We start from the raw sequence: 27502 nt of genomic DNA, 5'->3' as shown, positions 1-27502 counted from the left end.
GATGACGTGGAACCGAAAACCGCTCACGCTCAAAGAAAATTTTTGCATAATTGAGGAAGTGGAGAAGCGGATCGGATCAACAAAGGCCAGCATTTTCCGCAACCTGAACATTCCCGAGTCGTCGCTGAAAATTATCTTCGCGAAGAAGGACAGCATCCTGCTGAATGCGTCAAAGTGCGGCCTGAACAGGAAGGCCACGAAATATGCTTAATATGCTGTCATGGAGAAGGTCCTCATTGAGTGGTTGCGTTGAATGTCGGGATCAGTAGATCAGTATAAGCCCTTTAATGACCAACCGGTGGTACGCAGTTCAGGTATTGTCGTGGATGGCGTGATTTTGAAGGCGAAGGCAGATGCTATTGCATTGCGCTATGGCATTGACGACCTTAAAGCCTCCAATCCTCCAATGGCTGATTGGACCCCCTTAAAAAACTGAATGAAGTTCCCCTTAAAATGGATCCCTTTAAAAACGCAATGGACCCCTCACAGCGAAAGTTATCTTTGCAAGCTTTTAGCAGTAATTTATAGCTTTGTGCCCGTTAATGTTGAAAATATATCGTGCTCTAACACATCGTATAAATAATCCTAGCGGCATTTATTCAGGACGATTTTGTGTCTGTTCAAAACACCCGCCTAACTACCATAAGAAACTAGCGCCCCACAGCGGGGCAACGCCCGAGACTACTTGTGCTCATGCTTCGGTGATGCTGAAACACGCTGTTTTCAAATAGGGGGACTCATGGGGAGGTGAAGAATGAAACAATGGGGGGGGGGGGGGCTTTAAGCATGTACCTCTCAGAAAACAGAAAAGCATTCCTGGCATAAACAGCCCAAACCACCTCGAAAGCAGCCTGACAACAGAGGGAGAGGGGGGACGAACAATAGCCCTTGCTGGGTCCCAGTCGAGGTATCGTGCGCGCCCCGCAAATGTTCTTGACCTCTGCAATGTCACTAGGGGATCCCAGGTCTACGTGAAACCACAGAGAATGTCGATTGTACCTGAATACTCGGTAGGGCACATTAAAACCAAATTAATATATCTTCTAGGCAACACTTGCCACTAATGATAGGTCAGAGGTGGCCCTGCATACAGGTTTATCAAACAACACAAGCATCTCGAGTTTCCAAGTTTGGTGTCAGGGGCTTTTAAGGTAGGCTTAGCGAACTTATGTGTAGAGGTTTAGCAATAAACACGTGCAGGCAAGCACTGCCAGAGAAGTTGAAACCATGAAGGGCATTCAGTCTGGTTTCTATCTCCAATTCATAGCTTTTTTCACATTGTGGTGCATAAAGTCCTCGTACGGACACGTCTCCTTCATTGCACGACTCGAGGGGACCTTCTTCTCGACCACGTTATGCTGCGGGCGGCAAGGACTGCAACAGATCGTTCCTGATCGGCATGGTCCCAGGCATAATCGAATCCAACACCAGATCTGATGGATTGCATCAAAACTAAGCGCTTTGCCAGACGAACCCTGAACACAAAGCTTCTACAAGAAGCACGGTTGCTGCTGACAGATCCCACCACAGACAAGCCCAAGCTCACAGGTATTTATGACCACTTGTCAGCTAGCTACAACAAGCTCTGAAAAATCAATGATGCGGTCAAAGAGCACCTAGCTCTCGAGGAGCTCGAAGCGGAGTATGTCGCGGCAACAGAATATAACAACCAAGCTATCAGCATTCTCACCGAGATTCGCTCCAAGATGGACAATTTAAGACGCAAAGACAGTACAGCAGTGGCTGCTCTTCAGAACGCTACCTTATGACCTCCTGGCGTTCCGACCAGAATTGGCCCAAGACTCCCGAACCTTGGCATGCCAACATTTAGAGGTGACATACAGGAATGTTTGGCTTTCTGAGAGCAGTTCGAGCAAATTGTCTACCTGAACAACTCTTTGTCAACAGCAACAAAGTTCTTCCATCGACGTCATTATTTTGCGGTTGAAGCGGTAGCGGCGATATGTGGTTTTCCAACTTCCAAAGTTTGTTACACAGACGCCGTCCAGTTAGTAAAGGAATGCTTTGGAGATCGAGCAAGACCACTTATCAGCGGTTGCAATCTACCTCACGTAATAATGGCAAAGCTACGTTCTCGGCCCCAGGAAACTTTACGATACGGTGCAGCTGAACATCCAGCATCTAGCTGCGCTAAACGGTCCCACACTCAGTTTTTCGGCTATGCTGATTGATATTTTACAGAAGGCCTGCCGTACGACATTATTTTTCTCTATATTCGGGGAAAGCACAGTCGGGCACTAAGAGAAAACGGGTCTGCTGCAAACGTCTTCGAGCCAGTTGTGGCAGCTGCTACATCCGGTGCGGAATTAAAAGAGCTGTTCACCTCTACACGTATTGAGCTTGAATGTCGGGATCAGTAGATCAGTATAAGCCCTTTAATGACCAACCGGTAGATGGCCATGCACAGAGAACTTGAGGCGGCAGCCCCAGCACCGCATCGGTACTACACAACGAATCGAGCAGCGCGAACGGATGCAGTCAGTCATCTTTGATTACGAAAGAACTCTCAACCAAACAACATTTGCAGGTACTGGGAGAAAAACGGCTTTGTTGTAGGCTTGTGTGCTCAGATTTGGGTGCACATTAAACAACCCCAGGGGATCGAAATTTCCGGAGCCCTCCACTACGGCGTCTCTCATAATCATATTGTGGTTTAGGTATGTTAAAGCCCACATATCAATCAATCAATCGAGAGAAATGGCTTGCATTCAACACGTTTGACAACACATCCCTAACTTTGTCAGAAAGACAAAGGGTCGTTAAGTTCCCCTGCGCAGTCAATACTCTGCCGACACTCATATCGTTCGAGCAATAGTCGTCGCAATAATCTGTGACATTCTTTCATCGACAGCCGATAGCCACATCTTGCAGCAGTTGCATCTCGAGGGCCAGGTCATTGGTGAGAAAACGAAATTTCTTGAGGCGAAGACAGCGACCAGCATCAGCTTGTTGATTGGAGCTGACCTGTGGAAGTTAGCTAGTGGAGAAATAGTGAGAAGCACGGAAGTTCCAAGATTGGTGTCAATCAACACGATGCTTGGATAGACACTGCATGGACCCAGTCGTCAAAGAGCTTCTTATGGCAACACTAACCTCGTGGTCTGCGTTCTGCGAGTGGAAACAACTAGCGATGATGACACAATCTCTCAGATTCCACAGTCGTTCCGATACCTCGAAGCAGCGGGCGTTACGGATTCTGGGCAAGTTAGAGAGGTAGCTCCGACACTGAAGCAATTCACGTTCGACAAATTGTTACGCACTCAAGGCACCACATCTCTCAATGGCTGCCTTGACAAAGGAGTGAACCTCAATCTGGAGCCCCATATACTTGCTAGTGCCAGCCTGAAGACTCTTGGGACATGTAAAACTACAACAGCTGTTCTCCCCGATTTGACTAGCTGCGTCACTACCAATGCCTTCTTTATGGCGCTCCAAAGGTTTTTGGCTTGTAAACGAGTGCCAATAATGCTGAATGATCATGCCCTCACATTTAGGACAGCATGGCCAGATTTACGTGGAATTCGGAATATGATGAAGAGCTCTTTATTGGCATTGTTACTCTCGACGTATCAAAGTGAACGCAAGTTTATATGTCACGCGGTGCGACTTGGTGGCATAACTGCCGGGAGATATTTATCCGATCATTCAAGTCCTCGTCGAGCAAGATGCTGAGAAAGAGCGCACTCAAGAGCGCACAATTGTTATTCCAAGACAGCTGAACTCTACGTGTGAGAACACTAGACGTTCGTCATTGTCTTCTCCGGAACAATCGAATGCCTACGAAGCTTGAAGTCATTATGCTACTCAACGGGACAGCAAGAAGCTGAACTACTATCAAAAGCTGATAGATCGCCAATGTATCTGGAAGAAATAGTATTACGGGAACGGCACATGCTTTATCTTTGCTCAGCACATACTAGCAGTGGTCTCCAACTATATGATGTGTCGATCATCGAGGTGTCCAACATCGGTAAAAGTGTAAGGCCCTGTGGTCAAATTGCAGACATTGACCCCCGTTGAGATGAAACCATCTGAACTTGCAGACTGAAAGCCCGAAGTGGAATGTTTTTAAGAAGACCAGGCAGAAATTGTTCAAGATAGAGTTGTGCAGCTCTACTTGGGGGTGGGAGTGTAGAAAAACAGGAAGGAATAAATGTGCGCAGGCGAGCACTGCCAGAGAACGAAAAAAGAAGTTGAAACCATGAATGGCGTTCAGTCTGGTTTCTTCGCCGATACATCGCTTTTTTCTGCTTATCAATACATAGGACCCTCTGACACAGACCATTGTGGGATGACTTATTGTACTCATGATTGAGCATGTTGTATCCACTTTGATTAGTTTTAAGACCCACCTTTCTGCTCTCCTTACCTAACTCCGTAATCATGAGTTGCAATTCTTCCCCTGAGTTACTCAGCATTGAATGTCATCGGCAAAGCGCAGGTTACTAAGGTACTCTCCATTACTAACTCTTATCCCTAATTGTTCCCATTCTAGGCTTCTGAAAACCTCCTGTAAGCACGTGGTAAATAGCGTTGGGGAGATTGTGTCCCCCTGCCTTATACCCTTTTTTATTGGTATTCTGTTGCTTTCTTTATGAAGCACTAAGGTAGCAGTTGATCCCCTGTAGATTTTTTCCTGGATGTTTATATATACTTCATTGAGGCCCTGATTCCGCAGTGTCTGCATGACGGCTGATATTTCTACTGAATCAAACCCCTTCTTGTAATCAATGAAGGCTATGTATAGTGGTTGGCTATATTCTGAGCATTTCTCTATTACCTGATTGATAGATGAATGTGGGCGATTGTTGAGTAGCCTGTTCGAAATCCTGCTTGTTCCTTTGGTTGATTGAATTTTAATGTTTTCCTTACTCTGTTAGCAATTACCTTTGTAAATAGCTTGTATACAACAGAGAGCAAGCTGATCGGCCTGTAATTATTCAAGTCCTTGTCATCTCCTTTCCTATGTATTATGGGGGGAGGTGGCATTGAAAAAACACTTTTTTATTTGTTGACCTACAGCAATGAAATTTGGCATGCATACTCATAAGTGTCACGAATAGGGAAATATGCAGTTTCATAATGATAGCTTCAGTAGTTCTCAAGTGACATAATGCCACACGATCCAATTACATGGTCTGCTCGTGGAAAGCCTAGCGCTGCAACAAAACATGCCAGGAAGCTGCGAATGGTGTTGATCTTTACTCAAAAGAAAGCTACAGGGTATGGCACTCTCAGAATTTTTTAATAAGTTTTTTTTTTTAGAGATCATCATGGCTGCCGACACATATTGTCAGAAACAGTGGCACGGACAAGTCATCGTCTAGAAGAATAACAGGGCCACAAAACAGAAATTGAAGATTGCTGTACCCACAAGCAGTGTTCAGGGATTCAGGAAAAAAAAACAAAATCAAAATCGGTCCAGTCATTCTCGTGCTACTCTTTCCACGAGCAATGCACAATGTCCAAAACACACTTGTGAGAAAAAGACTGTCGAAGTTTCCGACAGGCTTTTTTCAATTAACTTTTTTGTTTCTCGTTGGATATTGTTGAAAATTGGCACAGACACTAAGAATAACCTCACAGTGCTTCCATAAAAATTTTGAAGCGATACCGCAAATACTTTACAAGAAACAAATTATTTCTTCATTGAACCATGTGGAGGAGCTGAGCATAACTCAAAAAAAAAAAAAAAACAGTATTGAGAAAGCTGCGTTGAAAGTTTCAACTTTTTTTTACGTTTCTAAGACACCTAAAAGTTGTGATCTCAGGTTTGTCTTGTGATATTTGACTTCTTTTCATGATTTACTCCTTTTCATGATTTACAAAGAACAAGTATGGATTTCAAACCAAGTTGTTTGTATGAAGGAGTGGTGTGATAGGTATGACAGAAAAGGTTGTAATTGAATAAAACCATATACTGAAATTATTACATACTTTTTTTTGTGCTGAAGTTGTAATTAGAGTAATTAAGTACTTGATTACAAATATTCACTGAACTTTTTTTTTATTTGGAGAGAGGTTTATTGCATCAGAAAAATAGATCACACCATGACGGCCTATGCCTTCTTTCTAAATAACAACAAAGTTATGGGCAGAAGACTGGTGGCACGGGAATTTCTAGCAGTATACTTAATGACACGAAACGGGCATATAAAAATTCGTGCCCCTGATTCACACATGCTCTTTCGCCGCTCTAGCCGTGAAACGCATCATCATTCAGCCGGTCGCAGAAACTCTAATCTACAGCACCTACATTAACCTCGGAACATTCATAGACCTTCGTGGCGATATCAAGCACGGCTCCAAGCACGTCTGAATCGCATCACAAAAGCTTATTGACAGCTCTCCATATATGACCGTGGGGTGCGCGGCCGCAGGGAAAATGCAGCCGGCGCGTAATGCACTTGCCGGCGGCGTTCGATGACGATGCGAGAAATGTGTAACTACGAAACGAAAAATCGGCACTCACTGGACTTGGCATCGCATTTTCGAATGACGACGCGCGAAACTGCTAGCCGCTGTTCCGAGCGATCCTTGGCAGTGAAGGGAGGGGGGGTGACGAGCTTGACTGTGTTGTCCGCTGCCGATGCGTAACATGCCCATGCGTGATTCAGAGGAGCTAGCGAGTGATGTGGTACATTCCTTGCGAAAAAGCACGTCGCCAAGAGTGCGCTTGCGCATCGTTCCTGCCCGCAGTCTCGCTGTCAGCGGAGTTAGGGCTAAAGACGACTCCGATGACGCACGGTGCTCGTAGACCGTGCTCCCGCTCGTAGTAACCTAATCGCGCATCCGCTTACTGCTCGTAACTAAAGCGTAGTTATATCTTAAGTGATTATCAAGCCGTGAACACGTCACGAAGTGGCGATTTTCAAGAGCCATGTCCTCACGACGCACAAGCAGCAGACGACGATCTCCCGGAGCGAGCATCGGGCCAAAGGCGAGGCGAGCTGAGGCAATATGGCGGCCACGGCCAATCAAGGGCCTCAAAACGACCTTCAAACATTTGCTTTTTGCTCGCTTGTTGTTAAAGGGAGGAGCCATCTGAGGCGGGAAAGTTAAACACGGAGAAATGCTCTTTCCAATGAGCTCAAGAAGCCGGCTCCCGGCCCAAGCATCGCGAAGCTATAATTTTTTGGAAATCGCCGTTTTCTCGCCATTTCCAGAAAAAGCTTTGCTACCTAGGTGGGTGAAACTTCTGCGCGGTTTTCAGTGTAGATATTTTGTAACCAGATATTGAAAGGGTTCCAGAAACTGAAAATTTGAGTTTCAAAAAATCAATTTTTTTGCCATTTTTCGCGATCTCAAAGCCGCGTCCCCCCTTAAGATGGTGTTAGCATTCTTCCAAGGCTCTGGTATTTTTCCCGTCAGGAGACACCTCGTAAACAGGGTGGCTAGTTTTTCTAGCACAATCTGTCCTCCATCTGTCAGCAGATCTGATGTTACCTGTTCCTCATTAGCAGCTTTGCCTCTTTGCATGCTCTCCAAAGCTTTTCTGACTTCTTCTATCATTACTGGTGGGGGCGTCATCTGGGTTACTGATAGTTCTTATTGTATTAAGGTCGTGGTTGTCCCAGTTACTGTACAGATCTCTGTAAAACTCCTCTGCTATTTCAATTATCCTATCTTTATTGGTAGTTATTTTGCCTTCTTTGTCCCTTGGTGCATACATCCGATTTTGGCCTATCCAAGTTACCTCTTCACTGCTTTGTTGCTTCCTCCGTTTTTCAGGGCGTGTTCAATTTTCTTTGTGTTGTTCTTTTGTTTTGTTGTTCTGAGGTGATTCCAAGATTTATTTCTTGTTTTTTATCGGGATACCTTGTTACATCGGATACCTTACGCCTATTAATCAACTTCGAAAGCTCTGCCAGTTCTATTTTGTCTGTTGTACTTCACACTTTCATGATTTGACGCTTTTTAATCAGATTCTTCGTTTCCTCAGAAAGCTTGCCAGTGTCCTGCCTAACTACTCTGCCTCCAACTTCCACTGCACACTCCGTAATGATACTCGTCAGATTATCATTCATTGTATCTACGCTAAGGTTGGTTTCCTCACTAAGAGCCGAGTACCTGTTCTGAAGCGAGACTCTGAATTCCTGTACTTCCCTCTCAATGCTAGCTCATTGATTGGCTTCTTGCGTATCAGTTTCTGTCGTTCCTTCTTCAAGTCTAGGTTAATTCGAGACCGTACCATTCTATGGTCACTGCATCATACCTTGCCAATCACTTCCACATCCTGCACGATGCCTGGGTGTGCACTCATTATAAAGTCTATTTCGTTTTCATTTTCGCCATTAGGGCTCCTCCCTGTTCACTTGCGGTTTCCTCGTTTTCGGTAGAAGGTATTCGAAATCCGTAAATTATTGCGTTCTGCGAATTCTACCAGTAGCTCTGCTCTAGCGTTTCTAGCACCGTTGCCATAATCTCCTACTGCCTGGTCTCCAGCCTGGTTCTTCCCTACTTTTGCATTAAAGTTTCCCATCAGTATAGTATACTGTGTTTTTACCTTACTCATTCCCGATTCCACGTCTTCATAGAAGCTTTCAACTGAAGCGTCATCATGGCTGGATGTAGGTGCGTAGGCCTGTACCACTTTCATCTTGTATCTCTTATTCAGTTCAATAACGATACCTACCACCCTTTCATAAATGCTATAGTATTCCTCTATGTTGCCAGCTATGTTTCTGTGGATAAGGAATCCCACTCCCAGCTCCTTTTGTCAGCCGTGCCCCCGATAGCACAGGACGTGCCCATCCTGTAGCAGTGTATAGGCCTCGTTTGTCTTCCTAACCTCACTGAGCCCTATTATACCCTATTTAACACCCTCTAGCTTCTTGAATAGTGGAGCTAGACTTCCCTCACTTCATAAGGTTCTAGCGTTAAATGTTGCTAAGTTCAGGTTTCAATGGCGGCCTGTCCGGATCCACAGATTCTTAGCACCCTCTGCTGCGTTGCAGATCTGATCGCCGCTGTGGTCAGTTGCTTCGCAGCTGCTGGGGACTGAGGGCCGTGAGTTATTTGACGTATGCATGTGAGAGGTAGTGGCCAAATACTGCACCAGGGTGGCCAATCCTTCTCTGGTGAGGGAGTGCGTTACTGGCGGTAATTGCCGGTGAGGCCGCACCCCAGGCCTCTTAATGCAGTTCCATCACCACGCGGATTCTTTTTTTTTTTATCCTGTTGGGAACTGCGTGGCACCGGGATTCGAACCACAGACCTTTTGCATACGAGGCAGATGCTCTAACCACTACGCCATCGCCGCGACCTCGGAAGAGAGCAGCGCTTCAAGATAGGTAATAGTGCACTTCAAGTTGTAAAAGAGTATGTCTACTTAGGGCAGGTAACAACAGCGGAGCCGAACCACAAGATTGAAGTAACTAGAATAAGAATGGGGTGGAGCATATTTGGCAAGCACTCGAATTATGACAGGTAGAGTGCCACTATCCCTCAAAAGGAAGGTATATAACAGCTCTATCTTGCCGGTACTTAGCTACGGAGCAGAAACCTGGAGACTTACAAAGAGGGTTCTGTTTAAATTGAGGATGTCGCAGCGAGCAATGGAAAGAAAAATGGTAGGTGTAACCTTAAGAGACAAGAAGAGAGCAGAGTGGATTAGGGAACAAACAGGGGTTAAGGATATCATAGTTGAAATCAAGAAGAGGAAATAGACATGGGCCGGGCGTGTAGCGCGTAGACAGGATTACCGCTGGTCATTTAGGGTAACTGACTGGATTCCCAAAGAAGGCAAGCGGGTTAGGGGGAGACAGAAGGTTAGGTGGGCAGATGAAATTAAGAAATTTGCGGGTATAAATTGGCAGCAGCAAGCACAGGACCGAGTTAACTGGCGGAACATGGTAGAGGCCTTTGTCCTGCAGTGGACGTAGTCAGGCTGATGATGATGATGATGATCCACTTTGAAATATCTGGCATCATGGCCATGTACATCGCTACTAGGCTTACTGCCTGAAGTCATATGCCTAATTACCGCTTATGGTGCCAATGTACGAGACGAATCCAAAATTCGCGGGCAATAGCATCACGCTAACGGACATGCAAAAGCGATAAAGCTGCTATGTGCTTCGTTAAGCAATTGCTGGCTGGTTCATTGGGTATTATACGCATTGGCAGCATACCCCTCTGGCAAGCTTGTTGTGTGGTCGCCATTGGGAGCACTGGTGGAAGTGGCCAGCAGTTTCGCGCGTGCACGCCCCACAACACACCGCAAAGCCTGCTGCATGCCCATTTTTCATTGTTGATTCATTATATTTATTTTCGAGCGTTCGACTTCTTCACATAGTAATATTCTGGTGCGAATCGAGTAGCAAGGCTTACCTGAAAAACATTTGGAACTTCAAATATTCACACACCCATATTTTTTTCTGCTGTCCTTCATTTTTTCATTGCCTTCTGTGCGTTATGCTTGCTGAACATCTGTGCTCTCGAAATTACCACTTACGCACTCTTTTGTGATGCCGGCTTATTATTGACTACCAAGCTGAGGCAATGCACCGTGTGATGCTCATATTGGCCCACTTGCGTTGAAAGCGTTGCCTCATGTGTTTGTGCCGCAGGCCTCCCTGAACGCTATGGTGGGCACAGACGAGCTGTCACAAGCCAAACTCAACGTTCTCACGCACTTGCTCTCCAAGCCGATGAAGGTGAGTGAAGATTTTGCACAAAGCTGACAGCCTTTTAGCGTCTAGCTATGGCGGTCAGGAACATTGATTGATTTGATGATTTGATTTGTGGGGTTTAACGTCCCAAAACTACCATTTGATTATGAGAGATGCCGTAGTGGAGGGCTCCGGAAATTTCGACCACCTGGGGTTCTTTAACAAGCACCCAAATCTGAGCACACGGGCCTACAACATTTCCGCCTCCATCAGAAATGCAGCCGCCGCAGCCGGGATTTGAACCCGCGACTTGCGGGTCAGCAGCCGAGTACCTTAGCCGCTAGACCACCACGACGGGGCGGCAGTCAGGAACATTAGTATTCAAACTTGTGTGAATTGCCCTTCTGCAGGGATAGGTATTATGCACCTGACACTTTTCTATGGAAAATTTCATGTATTTTTGATAAGGAGAGCTTTAGGTCTGAGGGTTGTGGGAAGGTATTATTTGAAGATTACAGGACTTACCATTTGTCACCGTGTTGTTAACTAATTCACTTAAAAAAGAGTATCGGCATAAGTTGCAAGAATTGACACTTTTCTATGGAAAATTTCATGTATTTTTGATAAGGAGAGCTTTAGGTCTGAGGGTTGTGGGAAGGTATTATTTGAAGATTACAGGACTTACCATTTGTCACCGTGTTGTTAACTAATTCACTTAAAAAAGAGTATCGGCATAAGTTGCAAGAATTGACGTGCGGTCAAGTACAGCAGTTAAAAGATGAACTATGGGAGCTTTGAGGTATATAGAAGTCAGCTGGGGGCAAAATGGTAGTAACTGTAAATAGAAGGGGGAAGTTTTAGGGCACCATTGGACATAAGTGATGTTGAAGTGTGTGTTTGCCCTCATTCATCCTGCGACATCTATCTGGGCTCAAGGTTTTATATAAAGATGATATTACTTGGAAGCATGGCAGATTGGCATACTCTTTCTTTTAGTGCAAAGAATAAACAGGAAAGACAAGGATCACCAAAGATAAGCAGCATTGGGCTCAGTCCATACTTGGGAAGGAGAGCCATGGCAGTGCCCAAGTGTGGTGGCTAGGTGCTCAGCCAAAGTAGCTGAAATGCCCAGCTCTGTGCTCCATTATATCCAACCCTTGTTTGTTGGAATACAAAATGTCCCATTGATTGCATCTACGCATGCTCTTCTGGTGACCGCAGATGGCCGTCTACTTCTGTGCGGGGCGTCGAGAGGATCCCTTGTCGTTTTCCCACTATGCTCTCAACGTGCCTCTCTACACGCACTTCACATCACCCATCCGGCGCTATGCCGACATTGTGGTGCATCGGCAGCTGGCAGCTGCCCTTGGTGAGTGGCTGCTGCCCAGTGCGTAGCCTTTTAAGCTTACTATAGTTTAACCAATGTTTTGGCTGTTTGAGGAATCCATAAACCCCTGCAAACAGGAAACCGTAAAACGTCAAATGCATGTACCCGGTTTGGTGAAACAGTTTCTGCCAAGTTTTTGCGGTCTCTTTAAAGGCACTGAATTTTCAGACATGTGCGAAAGCAAAAGCAGAAAACAAAAGCAGATCCAGTAAAAAGCTCGTAAATTCAACACCCATTAATTTAGGAAAAATGAATGGTTCAGGTGACGTCTTGATATGCTCTACGATGAGTTTTGTATGACAGGACACAAACAACTACCTGGGAAATATGCCCAGACCTCGTCTTTGCCAATTTCACGCTATATCTAGCTATATCTGATACGACAAAGCAGTAATAATGAAGGCAAAATGAAATTCACATTCAACACCACATTGCATTTATAACCAATAAGCATTGTATATAACTACACACTGCTTGGCACTCATTTATATGCATCCCCGCAGGGGCGCCTGCGCAAGTAGGCGTTTGGTGTGTAGCGACACCACGAACCCGAGCTAACAGGGAAGTTTTGACTCCCTCCCACGCCTAGCCGTGCGTGGCTTTGCCGTGTCCGGGGAAAAGGGGATCCTGGGGGTTGAGCCGACGCTGGGTGATTGAACCTTTAAGGCCCCCCGGCAGAGGCAACACACCCCTTTGGCCCCGGCTTCACGTAGACGGCACCTCTGGGCTGACCCACCCAGGGGAAATCGGCAGTCGCCTTTTCCTATCTCTCTCTCCCTATATCTTCGTCTTTTGTTCTCACTTTACATCTTTCCTGTCTTCTCCTTACTTCATTTTACTTTCAATTTTTCCTGGTGGCAAGGGTTAACCTTGTGTGGCTATCCAAACTAGGGTAAACCATATTGGGTTATAGTAACTGCGTACTGCTGGCGTTGCGCAGACATGCCCATATGCTCTGCCACGTCCCCTCGTTGGACTCCGTGGTGGGTGGGAGGCGCCGTTACCGAAAAATACACATTTTCTCATGGGATCCCCGACCCCCTCTTTAACTGATCGTGCTTCGAAAAGGGTACGCACCGACGCAACTTTCCTACTTTGGCCCAAAAACAGAGAAACTTTCCCAAAATACCATGTCCTCCACTGCGAACAATCATCTACAAAAGCTAGAGCAATCTCACCCTTCCTTGTGGCCAAGTGCTTGAGAGAGACCATTGGAACCGGTTATAAGGCCACGAAGATGGCAAGTGGAGATCTGCTTCTCGAATTAAAAGACAAGGAACAGTACAACAAACTCTCGCACCTCGTAGCCTTTGGTAACATCCCCGTCTCTGTGAGCGCACACCGTACCATGAATACAGTGAAGGGCGTGGTATCGGACGAAGATTTGATGACACTGAGTTGAAGAAGAGCTCTTTGATGGATGGAAGGATCAAGGTGTAATACATGTCCAGCGCATCAAAATCAGACGTAACAACAATGAAATATCAACAAAGCACTTGATACTCACCTTCAACTCAACCACTTTACCCGAGACTCTCGAAACTGGCTATGTAAAACTCCATGTCCGACCCTTCATTCCAAACCCGAGGCGCTGTTTCAAATGCCAGCGATTTGGTCATGCATCCCAGAGCTGCCGAGGACAGCTGATGTGTGCTAAGTGTGGCACAACCGGCCACAGTGCTGATGAATGCAGTCACGACGAGGTCCTCTGTGCTAACTGCGAAGGTAGTCACCCCGCATACTCCAGAGCGTGCCCAGCCTGGAAAAGAGAAAAAGAAATAATAACTATAAAAGTTGAGGAAAATATCACATTCAGGGAAGCAAGACAACAGGTCTCGTTATCATTAGCACTAAAAACACCTTTTGCCGAAGTGGTGCAACGAAGGGCGGCACCACAAAGGCCCTTGGCAGTTGCCCGGACCGCGCCTAGCGTGCCGAGGCCAATGCCACAAGCCCCTGCGGCGGGAGCAGCCAGCGCTGCCCTGCCCACATTCAGCCTGTCCACACCAGTGACCTCTACAAGCTTTGGCAGCAGCCATGGCAATCATGAGGCCAATGGGGCTTCATCAACCCCCAGCTCGGTGGGGACAAAGACTTCGTCGATCGAGGCGAAGTCTAAGCGACGCATAGATCGCTCTTTAGAGCGGGTGTCCAGTGCCTCGCAAGAGGCTATGGACACCAGTTCAAGCCAAACGGCGCAGGAAGCGCCGAAAGAGCGGCGAGCTTCGCTCGACCGCCCCAAAGAGGACAGAACGCCGATTACAGGGCCCGACAAAGGCCCTGTAAAATGAGTTAATCACCGTCTTCTTTGCACACAGCACTTTTTTCCTTTTTTTTTTCCACAATGGACAAAATCATACAGTGGAACGTAAGGGGAATACTTAGAAATTTAGATGACGTCCAAGAACTTCTGTGTAAGTTTAACACGAAAGTGCTATGTGTGCAAGAAACGCACTTAACTCCTAAGCACAAGGACTTCCTACGACAATATATTATTTTCCGAAAAGACCGGGAGGATCCTGTCGTACCATCTGGCGGTGTAGCCATTATAGTCGATCGTAGTATAGCATGCCAGCATTTGAAGCTCCAAACGGCCCTTGAGGCAGTGGCCATTCGAGCTGTACTTTTTAATAAACTCATTACCATATGTTCTGTGTACATACCACCGCATCAACAGCTACACAGACGTGATCTGGAATCATTAATAGATGAACTCCCAGAGCCGTTTCTGATTCTAGGTGATTTTAATGCACACAATGTCCTGTGGGGCGATGCTCACTGTGATGCGCGAGGACGTCTCATTGAACAGCTCCTTTTCTCTTCTAGTTTATGTCTTTTAAATACAAAGGAGCCTACGTATTTTAGCCTTGCAAACAACACGTACTCCTCCATAGATCTTAGCATTTCATCACCGTCCCTTTTACCTGTTTTTAAGTGGAACGTTCTTAAGGGGGGATGCGGCCCTTGAAAACCGAAAAATTGCGAAAAAGTCGGTTTTTGAAAAACCACATTTTTGGGTTGTATGTCTCATAAACTACCTATTCTGTAATTATCAGCACCTAATTCAACCGCAAAGTGCAAAAAAAAATACTATTTTCGAGGCCGCCGCGGCGTCCAAAACAGGCGCAAATCTCGAAATCAAACCAAACTTCGCGCGCGCGCCATTCCCGGACCATGCGGTCGTCCCGCGCCATCTTGGTGTTGTTTTGACCGTGAATTCTTTCTCTCTCGTTCGCCGCCTTGCAAAATGGCGTCGGCAGCACAGTTGAGACGCTATTGGCGTTTTCCCGCGATGCGATGCAGAGCGCTGATTGGCTAGAGCAGCGCATTCATATCTCGCGGGAGAAAGCGTGCCCGCCATTGGCTGCTGTGCAGCAGCGGGGGCGGTCGCTCCTCTCGATGGCGCGTCCAGCGCGCTCGCTTCGTTGTTGCTCTCTGCTCCGTCCGCCTCGACAGACGCCTGCTTACGAGCCGCTCTTCGCCTTGTGCTATCTTTTTGATCATTTTCTCTCGTTTTTTTTTTTTTTTTTGCACTAGTTCTGTGCCTTTCGTCTTTGTTGTTGCGGGCGATGCCGGCAACGAAGCCAAAGTCAGTGCGGAAGTCCGTTGCACGGAGGCGCGCTATGCGGCTTGTACGATCATCGAAATTCCGCTATTCTGCTGCGGGTGCCGACTGCGTAGACGCTTGCAGCGACGGAACTGTGTTGTCGGCTGTCGCCAGTCGAGAATCCGACACATCGAGTGTGGCTGGAGCCGCAAATGCACCGAGTGTTTCCGAGATCGCTGGGCTCGACACGTGCTCCGAATCGATGCCATCCAGTGTGACACCGAGTGCTTCTGATATCGCCGGACCCAGCACTTCGTCTGAATCGGTGCCATCGAGCGTGACACCGAGTGCTTCTGATATCGCCGGACCCAGCACTTCGTCTGAATCGGTGCCGCCATCGAGCGTGAGTGAACCGTCGCTTCATCTGCGGACGCGTTTCCTAACGAAGGAAGAAATCGATGCGAATGCGAAACGTCGTGACGCCGTTCGCGCTGAACTCGAGTCTACGCCGGCGACGCAGAAGAAATTTCAACTGATGCAGCCGGCTCTTGCACCTGCAGTGACAAGTGAGGGCGAACATTTTTCGCTCGTTCAAATGAACATCTTTAACGTCGTGCTCAGCCGCACAGTGTGCAAAGAATGTTTGATAGGTGCTATGACTGTCCGAGAGAGCACCAAGCTTGGACTTGCAACAAAACTTGAAGTCGTGTGTGCCTCTTGTGGCACCGTCGATAAATTATGGACATCACCCCGCAAAAAGGACACGCAGGCCTTCGATGTAAATGTCCGCGCCATAATGGCTATAAAGCAAATAGGCAAGGGGCAAACAGCTCTTAATGACTTTTGGGCTGCCATGAACGTCTCTTACAGAGGTCTTCACCACAAGACGTTTCAAAAGCACTTGAAAGAGACGTTCAGGAAGCCAGAGGCCAGCGCTTTGGAGAAGTTTTATGCTGGTTCTACCACAGCAGTGATCAAAACATATAAAGAAATGGACCCCAGCTTCTGCAAGGACATCACCGTAGTGTACGATGGCACATGGCATAAGCGGGGTCACACATCACACATCGGAGGGGGATCGGTAATTGACTTTTTTACATGTCTCATCTTGGATGCTGTAGTTCTTTCAAACCACTGCCTTGGATGCCAAACAGGGCCCAAACCTGGAGATGCAGCATACGAAAGCTGGCAGAAGCACCACATTTGCCAGAAAAACACAGTCGCAAAATCGGGAAGCATGGAAGTGGAGGCATGCTTGACTCTCTTTGGGCGGTCTGTATCCAAGCATGGCCTGCGGTACACCACTCTTGTGTCCGACGGAGACAGCCGTACCTTCGCTGCCCTCACAGAAGAGAATGTGTACGGGCTAGTGCCAATTGTAAAAGAAGAGTGTCTGAACCATGTTCAGAAAAGGATTGGAAGTGCTCTTCGAAACATTGTGCAGAAAAGTGATAAGCCACTGAGTGGGAAGGGGAAGCTGACTAAAGCCCTCATTGAAAAGCGAGACAGGATATTATGGTTAGGCCCTGAGAAACAATTCAACTGACCTAACAGCCATGCAGCGTGCAGTGATGGCAACATATCACCACGTCACATCGACTGACCAGGACCCTCACCATGAACTTTGCCCAGAGGGGGCTCAATCGTGGTGCCGCCATAGAGCTGCAGAGGCAAAGCGTGAGCCACAGCCAAAACATAAACACAGCCTACCGGACTATGTCGCTGCAGCTATGCTGCCCATCTACGAAAGACTGTCACAAAAGTCGCTTCTTCAGCGCTGCCTGGGAGCGAAGACGCAAAATGCATCAGAATCATTCCACTCCATTCTGTGGTCTCTGATGCCGAAGGAACAACACTCATCCTTGATCGCGGTAGAAACAGCACTGCATGAAGCAGTGCTGCGCTACAATGCCGGCTGCTGCAAAGCAACCCAAGTGATATCGGACTCCATTGGACTTCAACCAGGTCATCTGGCCATCCAGCGAGCTCGTCAAAAAGACGCTTTACGCCTAAAAAAGAATTCTAAAGACACCAAGAGAAGATGGAGGCCAGGCAAAAAAAGCAACGAGTGCGGCAGGACACTTCTAGCTACTGTGCTGGAGCTTTTTGAAGAAAACACGTGTTTTAAACTTCCTCGGCCTGTTTTCTCAGAACAGATTTTTTTGCTAGTTGTGGTGCTGAGGAAAGCAAGAACTCGAAAACCGTTCATCAGATTTGTGTGCCGTTTTTTTTATTCTGTTCCTGATTGACCTTGCAAGGGCGTAACAAGCTTCTTTTTTTGAAAATTGGTGCTGTTAATTTATAATAAACAATTAATTTTTGATGACTCTGGTCATTACTGGTTACATCAAATTCAAAAATGCGTGAAAATTTTTGGGTGGAGAAATTAAAAAAAACGGCTTTGTAGCGCCCTGGGATAGCTATCAAGGAATGACCACAATGAATTTCAGCTTCCTACTATGTCCTGGGATTTCTCACGACTCTTCCTCAGGCATCCATGTGAAGCACCCATGTGAAGCACCCAGTTAAACCTCAATAACTCTGGAACTAAGAAACACAGCTTCGTGAAACTTAGCAGTTGTGCTAGTTTTATTGTAGTGAACAACCCCTGAAAGTTTCATCCAGATATCTTAAAAAATAAAGTTCGGTCTCCAGGGTAGCCTCCCCCCTTAAAAACCCTTATGGGAGTGACCACTTCCCAATCATCCTGAGTGCGCCGAACAAAGATCAACTACCCCCGCAGGTTCCTCGATGGAAGATTGACTCAGCTGATTAGGAAGGGTATAGAACTCTTACACACATGACATTGATTGAGCTGTCTGCCCTGACCATAGATGACGCTGTCACGTATTTTACAGCTTTTATACTTGATGCCGCATCTAAATGTATTGCCAAAACGAGCGGCATGTCTTCTAAACGGCGAGTCCCATGGTGGAACGACGCATGCAGGAAAGCACGGACCGCTCAGAACAAAGCATAGGCGTTGCTTCGCGATTCCCCTACAGCAGAAAACTTGGAAAATTTCAAGCGGGTCAAATCGCAGGCAAGGAAAACGCGTCGACAAGCTAGACGAGAGAGCTGGACAAAGTTTATATCGAGTATCAACTCGTACACAGATGAGGGAAAAGTGTGGAATAAGGTAAAGAAAATCAAGGGCCAACAAACGTACTCTCTTCCACTAGTAAATAGCCTCGGGCAAAGCTTGGAGGATCAAGCCAACTTTCTTGGCACACATTTCGAACACATATCGAGCTCCTCGCACTACTCCGAATCCTTCCAGAATTACAAGGCACGAATAGAAAAACTAAAGTTAGAAAGAAAATCTGCAAGAAATGAGGCATATAATGCACCATTCTGCTTAGCAGAACTGCAAACAGCACTCAGCTGCTGTAATACATCTACCCCAGGTCCTGACAACGTAATGTACGCGATGCTGAAGGAACTACCCTCCGAAACTAAAGAAACCCTCCTCTCTCTTTATAATCGCATATGGTTTTCAGGTGTGATCCCCTCCTCCTAGAAGGAGGCTGTTATAATTCCAATTTTGAAGCAGGGAAAGGATCCCTCTGCTGTATCAAGTTACAGACGTATAGCGTTAACAAGCTGCCTGTGCAAACTATTTGAAAAAATTATTAATTGCCGCTTACTCCACTACTTAGAAACAAACAAATTGCTCGATCCATACCAGTGCTGGTTTAGAGAGGGCCGATCTACCACTGACCATCTTATACGTATCGAGGCACACATACGTGAGGCTTTTGTTCATAATCACGTTTTTCTTATCTGTGTTCCTCGACATGGAGAAGGCCTACGATACTACGTGGAGGTTTGGAATATTGAGAGACCTCTCACACATAGGTATACGCAGTAATATGTTCAGTGTCATTGAAAGCTATCTGTCTGATCGCACCTTCCACGTTAGAGTGAGCAATGCTCTGTCCCGAACATTTCTACAGGAAACCGGAGTGCCACAGGGTGGGGTGCTCAGCTGTACGCTCTTTATTATAAAAATGAATTCTCTCCGTCTGTACATCCCACGTAAAATCTTTTATTCAACATATGTCGACGATGTGCAGATAGGTTTTCAATCGTGTTCTCTTGGGATCTGTGAGCGACAGCTTCAGCTCGCCCTTAACAAGGTATCCAAATGGGCTAATGAAAACGGGTTCAAACTGAACCCACAGAAAAGCACCTGTGTCCTGTTTTCACGAAAAAGAGGCTTGCACCCTGAACCTGAACTGGTCCTTAAGGGTGAGCGTCTACCCGTAAACACAGAACATAAGTTCCTAGGTATAATTTTAGATGCGAAGTTAAGCTTTGTACCGCACATAAAACATCTTAAAATAAATGCTTGAAAACAATGAATATCCTAAAGGCGCTGTCACGAACAACGTGGGGCAGCGACAGAAAGTGCCTCATGAATCTGTATAGAAGCCTTATACGCTCACGTCTTGAGCATGGGTCAATAGTCTATCACTCTGCCACACCAAGCGCTCTGAAAATGTTGGACCCTGTTCATCATCAAGGCATCCGCCTGTCCACAGGCGCCTTTAGAACAAGCCCAGTTGAAATCCTTTATGCAGAATCGGATGAGTGGTCACTCCATCTGCAGAGAACATATTCTTCCTTCATATATTTCCTTAAAGTAAATGCGAACAGTGAGCAACCTGCATATTCCACCATCAACGACCTGTCCGGCTCTCAACTTTTTTACAATCGACCCGCAATGGCACGCCCTTTCTCGCTGCGTGTTAGACACCTAGCTGAAGAAACAGATGTCCCACTGCTTGAATACCACCTCAGCCACCCCGCTCTGCGGCTCCCGCCAAGTCAGTGGCAGGTTATAGACTGTGACACATCTTTCATAGCTGTCACAAAGCATGCCTCCCCCATACACATTCGGATGTATTTCTTAGAGCTGCAACATAAATATGACTGTCCAGAATATTATACTGATGCATCCAAGTCTCATACTGGCGTCTCCTATGCGGCGGTCGGCCCATCCTTCTCGGATGCCGGCGTTCTGTCCACCAACACAAGCATTTTTACAGCCGAGGCTTACGCGTTATTCGTAGCCGTTAAACACATCAAAGAATTGAATACGCCAAGGGTAGTTATATACACAGACTCCCTGAGTGTCGTAAAAGCGTTGAAAAATCTTAAAAAACACAGAAACCCTATAATTATATCCCTCTATTCAATACTCTGCGCGGCCTTTACTTCCAAGCAACATATCGTGGTGTGCTGGGTGCCAGGACATCACAAGATCGAAGGAAATGTGTTGGCCGACCAGCTCGCCACGTCAATTAACGGAAGCTCCGCCAACTCTTCAGTTGCTGTTCCTATAATGGACCTAAAACCAAACATACGGAAAAAGCTCAGGGCTTACTGGCAGAAGTTATGGGGTCAACAAGCTCGTAACAAGTTACACTTGATTAAACCATACCTCGGTAACTGGCCACCCACGTCGAAAACACGCCGTACAGAAGTCAGTCTCTGTCGGCTTAGAATAGGACACACACACAGCACGCACACACACACACCTTTTGTCCGGTGGTGACCCACCCAGCTGTCAAAGATGTGGCCGTCCACTTACCGTACTTCACATACTCCTCGAATGCTCTGAGCTAGAGGCTTACAGGAAAAAACATTTTCCACTAGCATACAAGGAACACATACCCCTTCACCCAGCTATGTTTATTGGTCGCGAACCTCTTTTTAAATATAATGCATTGAATGCATTCTTAAAGGAAGTAAATACCTTCCATGTTATCTACTCAAGTGATCGGTAGCACGGCCTCCGAAAGGAGGCTGCTGCTGCGGATGCTACATCCAAAAGAGCATCTGTCTCCCGGTCCTTGGGACCAAGGGCGCTGGCGAGAAGTCGGTGCTAATATAACGCTCCTATTTTATGATGTCATGACAACTAAAGACTCATTCTCACTAGGCATGCTTCACTTCACTTTCATGATTTTAATAAATATATGTCTTACGCATTTTTAGAGCGCACAATTTTAGGCCCTTTTACAGCCATTTACCATAACCATTGCTCTCATCCGATATCATTTCCTGGCGCTCTTTGGCCATCACTGGCCCTTGCGCCATTAAACAACATATATCATCATCATCATCATTATCATCATCATCATCATTTATATGCGTGAGTGGTCCATGTCATGGGTGATTTACAAACAATCCCCCTGCGTCACCTGCTAATCATCATTCACTTCATGTTTTTTTTAAAGACAATAGTCTTTCTTGAGGTATTTTAGCACAGAAATTTTGTTCGTCTGGCTTGCTTTTTATTGGGCTGTCTGTCAACCAAATTCATTCAGCAACCTGGTCAAAGTTCAACCCCTTCCTCATCACACAGCCATCTTGATCTGGTGGCTCTATTCATAGTTGTGAAGATTGTCAATCAAAAAGCAAATATTATGCATATCTGGATCGCAACTTCAGTACGTAAGGGTTGGTGGTGTGCTTCCTTATAGTAATAGAAAAATGCATAGATACATAATTCTATATACCTTAGTGTGTTTTATGCTGTGCTGACAATGCGACGCTATGCACGAAAAAGGCAAGTGTTTCTTAGGTTGTGCTAAACGATATGGTGCTGCCACCTACTTGGGGCTCTGCATACTACAGATGCTTTCATTTTCCGAGGTTACTGCCAGATTGCGTGTGCACCGGACGCAAAGGGTGAAATTTCTCGGTTTTTTTGCGGAGTAAGAGGGTGACGGTTATCTCTAGGATTTCTCAAGCCAGTGATTAGATTATGTCAGACCGAACAAGTCGTCATCACTTGATGTGGTCCCTTGCTGCAACGGTAATAAAGTGACAGAGGATTAAACCATTGTGGTTTGTCATCAAGTTGCTCTCTAGTTATCAGTGGAGCTTTATCCAAACAGTTTGCTTAATGTACAGCCTGTTTTGTGCTGCCATTTATTGGCCAAAACTTGATGAGCAGGGCATCCCCTTTTTACGGTTCTTCTTCTGCTATCTAATTTTAACGTGAAGAAGGTTCTCAACACAAGTGAGAGGAAGAATATGGGCTTCAATGTAGTGAAAGCAGCTGATGCATGAACCTCAAAGGCTGTGCATTAATCTATTGTTCTGTGATCGTGTTAGCCCATTGCAGGTATTGCTGTTGACCTTATTAAATGTTTAGCCCTTCATTTATATTTAACGATGCCCCCCCCCCTCATTTATTGTGCCTGCGTAAATATTGCCGCGACAGGTTGGCCACGTTCAAGTAGCCGCCGCAATCATCATGGCAAGAGCACCAGCAAGACCCGGCTGGCATGCGTCACGCGTTCGTGTGCTCGAACAACGAGGAAGAGGAAGTTAGTTGAATCTGTGCCTCTCGGCTACTCGGACTCGACGACCATAGTCATTAGACTTGTGGGCACAAGTTCGCCCTAATAAAGTTGCTTGTTTTTTAGCCTGTCTGCCTCAGCATCGCTACATTTCTGGTGGAGTTGCTGGGTATGAATCGAAGCCCCGTGAGCTCAAGACAGCGTAGCCCCGACGACCAGCGTATCAACCCCGTGGAAGTGACTCCTGTACACCAGAGGGCAAGTCGCCGTCTTCGAGGTGACTCACCTGAGTTCGGTCCTCTTCACTTCACACCAAGGGAAATTCAAACTATGGATGCCACCACTGTGACTACCCAGGTAACACCGGCACAAGTGTTCATTAGCCAACCGCACCAGCCGCCAGTATTCCACGGCGACTCGTATGAGGATGTTGAAGATTGGCTGGACCTGTTCGAGAGAGTGGCGAGCTTGAATGGATGGGACTAAAGAGAGAAGCTCCGTCGCGTATACTTCGCCCTGGAAGACTTCGCAAAGACATGGTTTGAGAACCATGAAACCTCGTTGTCTACCTGGGAGGTATTTCGACGACAAGCGGTGGCTACGTTCGCGAACATAGACCGGAAAGAAAAGGTTTAGGGTGCTCTTCAATTGAGGAACCAGCTCACGAACGAGAGTGCTGCCATGTACATTGAGGACATGATCCGTCTGTTCAAGCGTGCGGATTACAACATGGCTGAGGATAAGAAAGTGCACCATCTAATGCACGGAGTGAAGCAAGAGCTGTTCGCCGTTCTCGTCCGCAACTCTTCAAGGACAGTTGCCGAGTTTTATTCGGAAGTGACGGCCATCGAAAGAACACTGGAACATCAGGCTCGGCAGTACAACCGGAATCTTAACTGCGCATCTGCACAGGTATTCTCCGGAGGCGTGCGAAACGACGTTGAAGCCCTACGAGAGCTCATTAGATCAGTTATTAGAGAAGAACTGAGCAGTCTGCAAGTGCGCCTGACTCCAACTGCTCTATCCGTTACGGATGTTGTTCGTGACGAACTGAGGCAGGTAATGCGAGAGCCAGAGCGTGAGCTGCAGCCGGTTCGACCTACCCGAACACACTCTGAAGTTATCAGACAACCCACGGTACACAGCAATGCAGCAGTTGAGATGGCGACGACTCCTCTCCGACCTGCGGCACGCAGTGCACCTCGTCCACGGGAACCAACAACTACCTATCTGCCCCCAGGAGCACGTACCACTTACACTATGTGGAGCGTAGGCCCAGGAAAAGTGACGTCTGGTGTGATCACGAGCGCAGGCCTCTTTGTTTCCATTGTGGCGAAGCGGGTCATTTGTACAGATTCTGCCCTTACCGACAGGCTGGATTAAGAGGCTTCCCGTCGTATGCACCGTGCCCCCGAAACGGCGAACGACCAGCGGAGATTGAGGAGTACTTGTCCACGCGCCAGAACTCGCCAGCTCTACGCCAACGTCGGTCACGGTCACCATTGCCTATGCGCTACCGGTCATCCAGCCCACGTGCACCTTCAAGGCAGCCTGGTCATCGCTCTCCAAGTCCACTCCCGGAAAACTGAAGCAAGCGACCTGTGGAGGTGAGGCCGCTGATAACATCAATTATGAAGATCCTCCAATATGGCTTGAGGGCGACGACGGTGTATTTCCGGTAAATGGGTGCAAACACGAAAGCGTTACTTCAGATTTGCGGTTGAGAATAGAAGGATGGGAGCTGAATGCCTTCGTCGACACCGGTGCTGATTAGTCAGTGATAATAAGTCACAAGATGGTGAAGAAGCTAAACAAAGTTGTGACACAGTGGAGTGGATCGCAAATACGCACGGCAGGTGGTCACATTATTACGCCCCTTGGCAGATGCACCGCAAGACTTGAAATGCGGGGCTTTATTTACGTTGCCGATTTCATTGTGCTACCAGAATGTTCAAGAGACCTCATTATAGGAATGGACTTTTTGCGAGCTAATGGCGCCGTAATTAACCTGCGTAGGTCCAGCATGTCGTTTTCGACTGAACGAGCTATACCTGTGGAAGAATCTGAGGAACGACGCCTAACTGCTCTACGCGTTGTTCATGATGACGTATCTGTGCCGCCACGCTGCAGTATAATGGTGCTCGTAGAGAATGACGCATTTTACAACCGCGAAGGCATAGCGGATACAAATGTAGGGCTGTTTTTGAAAAAAGGTGTCTGCGTAGCTCGGGGTCTTGTTCACTTGACGAATGGCCGTGCAGATGTTCTACTTACGAATTTCTCCACTGAACTTCAACACATCGCTCAAGGCACTGCTATTGCCTATTTACACGACTTCTGTATGGCGACAGAACTATGCAGCTTAACCACGTCAACCACTCGACCAGTGGCCTGCAACATCGACACATCCGTGACCTTCAACCAGAGCCTTCCGGACAGTCAAAAGAAACAGATTTACGCCTTAGTAAAAGAATTCTCTGAGTGCTTTTCAATTGCCTCGAAGGTCTAGCACACGTCAATTACGAAACACAGAATTATAACGCAAGACGACACGAGGCCTATATGCCAGCATCCATATCGAGCGTCATAAAAGGAACGGGAAATCATTAAGAAGCAAGTGGAGGAAATGCTTTCGGATGATGTCATCCAGCCTTCGAATAGTCCACGGGCGTCCTCCGTAGTGCTCGTTAAGAAGAAAGACAACACGCTTAGATTCTGTGTCGACTACCGAAAACTCAACAGTGTAACTAAATGAGATGTCTACCCCTTGCCACGTATCGACGATACACTAGATCGGCTGCAATCCGCAAAGTTTTTCTCCTCCTTGGATCTGAAAAGCGGATATTGGCAAATAGAGGTAGACGAGCGGGACCGTGAAAAAACGGCATTCGTAACACCAGATGGCCTCTACGAATTCAAAGCGCTTCCATTCGGCCTCTGTTCCGCGCCAGCGACATTCCAGCGAGTGATGGACACTGTCCTCGCGGGATTGAAATGGCAGTCATGCCTAGTGTATTTGAATGACGTGGGGGTATTCTCTGCAAGGTTCGACAAACATCTGGAGCGACTGCGCACTGTATTACAAGCCATCCGGTCAGCAAACTTGACAATCAAACCCGAAAAATGCCACTTCTGCTTCGAAGAGCTGAGATTCCTTGGACATGTCATTAGTTCTGACGGTGTTCGTCCTGACCCAGAAAAGACAGCCGCTGTTCAGAAGTTCCCTACACCCAAAGACAAAAAGCCAGTGCATCGATTTTTGGGTTTATGTGCCTACTATAGGCGATTTGTGGAAAACTTCTCAAAGATTGCGGAACCTCTTACAAAACTAACAAAAGACGACGTGCCCTTCACATGGGAAAGCGAACAACAGAAAGCTTTTGATGAATTAAGAAAACGGCTACAGGGTTCACCAATACTTGCCCATTTTGATGAGACAGCCGACACTGAAGTCCATACCGATGCCAGCAATGTCGGCTTCGGCACCATCCTGGTCCAGTGGCGAAATGGTCAAGAGAAAGTGTTAGCCTATGCCAGCCGCAAACTCTCAAAAGCTGAGGCAAACTACTCTGCTACTGAAAAAGAGTGCCTCGCAGTCATCTGGGCAATAAATAAGTTTCGACCCTACCTTTATGGTAGACCGTTCAGAGCTGTCAGTGACCACCATGCTCTATGTTGGCTAGCAAATCTCAAGGATCCGTCAGGTCGACTAGCCAGATGGAGCCTTAGGCTGCAGGAGTATGACATTACGGTCGTATACAAATCTGGAAGGAAACACAGTGATGCCGACTGCCTGTCACGCTCTCCCGTCGATCCAAGTGTACTTGAAGAGGAAGACTTCTCGTTTCTAGGCGTTGTCGACTCATCCGAAATCGCTCAACAACAACGAGGTGACCCGGATTTGCTGGCGCTTATACAACACCTGCAGGGTCCAGACGTTCAAGTTCCTCGCATATTCTCCAGAGGGCTCTCCACGTTCTGCCTTCGAGGAAGTGTCCTTTACAGGAGGAACTTTGAACCTAATGGTGAAACGTTTTTACTAGTCGTGCCCAAAGCCATGCGACAAGAAATTCTGCATGCATGCCACGACGAGCCAACATCCGGCCACATGGGTGTGAGCCGAACATTCGCCAGGATTCGCCTGAAGTACGATTGGCCTAAGTTGCTCGTATCAGTGCAGCGCTGCGTGAAAACTTGTCGTCAATGTCAACGGCGCAAAACTCCAGCCGTAAAACCAGCCGGCCTTCTCCACCGAATAGACCCTCTGGATGCCCCATTCCAACAAGTTGGCATGGACTTCCTAGGACCTTTCCCGACATCATGTGCAGGCAAGAAATGGATTGTCGTAGCTACAGACTATCTGACCCGTTATGCTGAGACTGACTCTCTGTACAGTGCGACAGCTGCCGAAGTCGCCAAGCTCTTTGTGAACAACATAGTGCTCAGACATGGTGCGCCCATCGTCGTTATTACGGATCGGGGCACAGCATTTACTGCAGACCTTATGCAATGTCTGATGCGCATGACAAATACCGATCACAGAAGAACAACGGCATATCACCCTCAGTCAAATGGCTTAACCGAACGCCTCAACAGAACTCTGACCGACATGCTATCA

At 47.0% G+C, this 27502-nt stretch overlaps 1 protein-coding gene across 4 annotated transcripts in view; it reads left to right on the top strand.

Moving 5' to 3' along the window:
- LOC119168780 (DIS3-like exonuclease 2) overlaps positions 1-27502 on the top strand; it is a 220597-nt gene that overhangs the window by 177445 nt on the left and 15650 nt on the right. For all 4 annotated transcript variants that reach the window (XM_037420144.2, XM_037420143.2, XM_037420146.2 and 1 more), the window contains 2 exons: positions 10593-10679; positions 11856-12003. In XM_037420144.2, the coding sequence (XP_037276041.2) occupies positions 10593-10679; positions 11856-12003 (235 nt within the window). The remainder of the gene's footprint in view (positions 1-10592; positions 10680-11855; positions 12004-27502) is intronic.

This window comes from Rhipicephalus microplus, chromosome 3, assembly GCF_043290135.1.
Source record: "Rhipicephalus microplus isolate Deutch F79 chromosome 3, USDA_Rmic, whole genome shotgun sequence".
Taxonomy (NCBI): Eukaryota; Metazoa; Arthropoda; class Arachnida; order Ixodida; family Ixodidae; genus Rhipicephalus; species Rhipicephalus microplus.
This window is presented reverse-complemented; position numbering and strand designations above follow the sequence as displayed.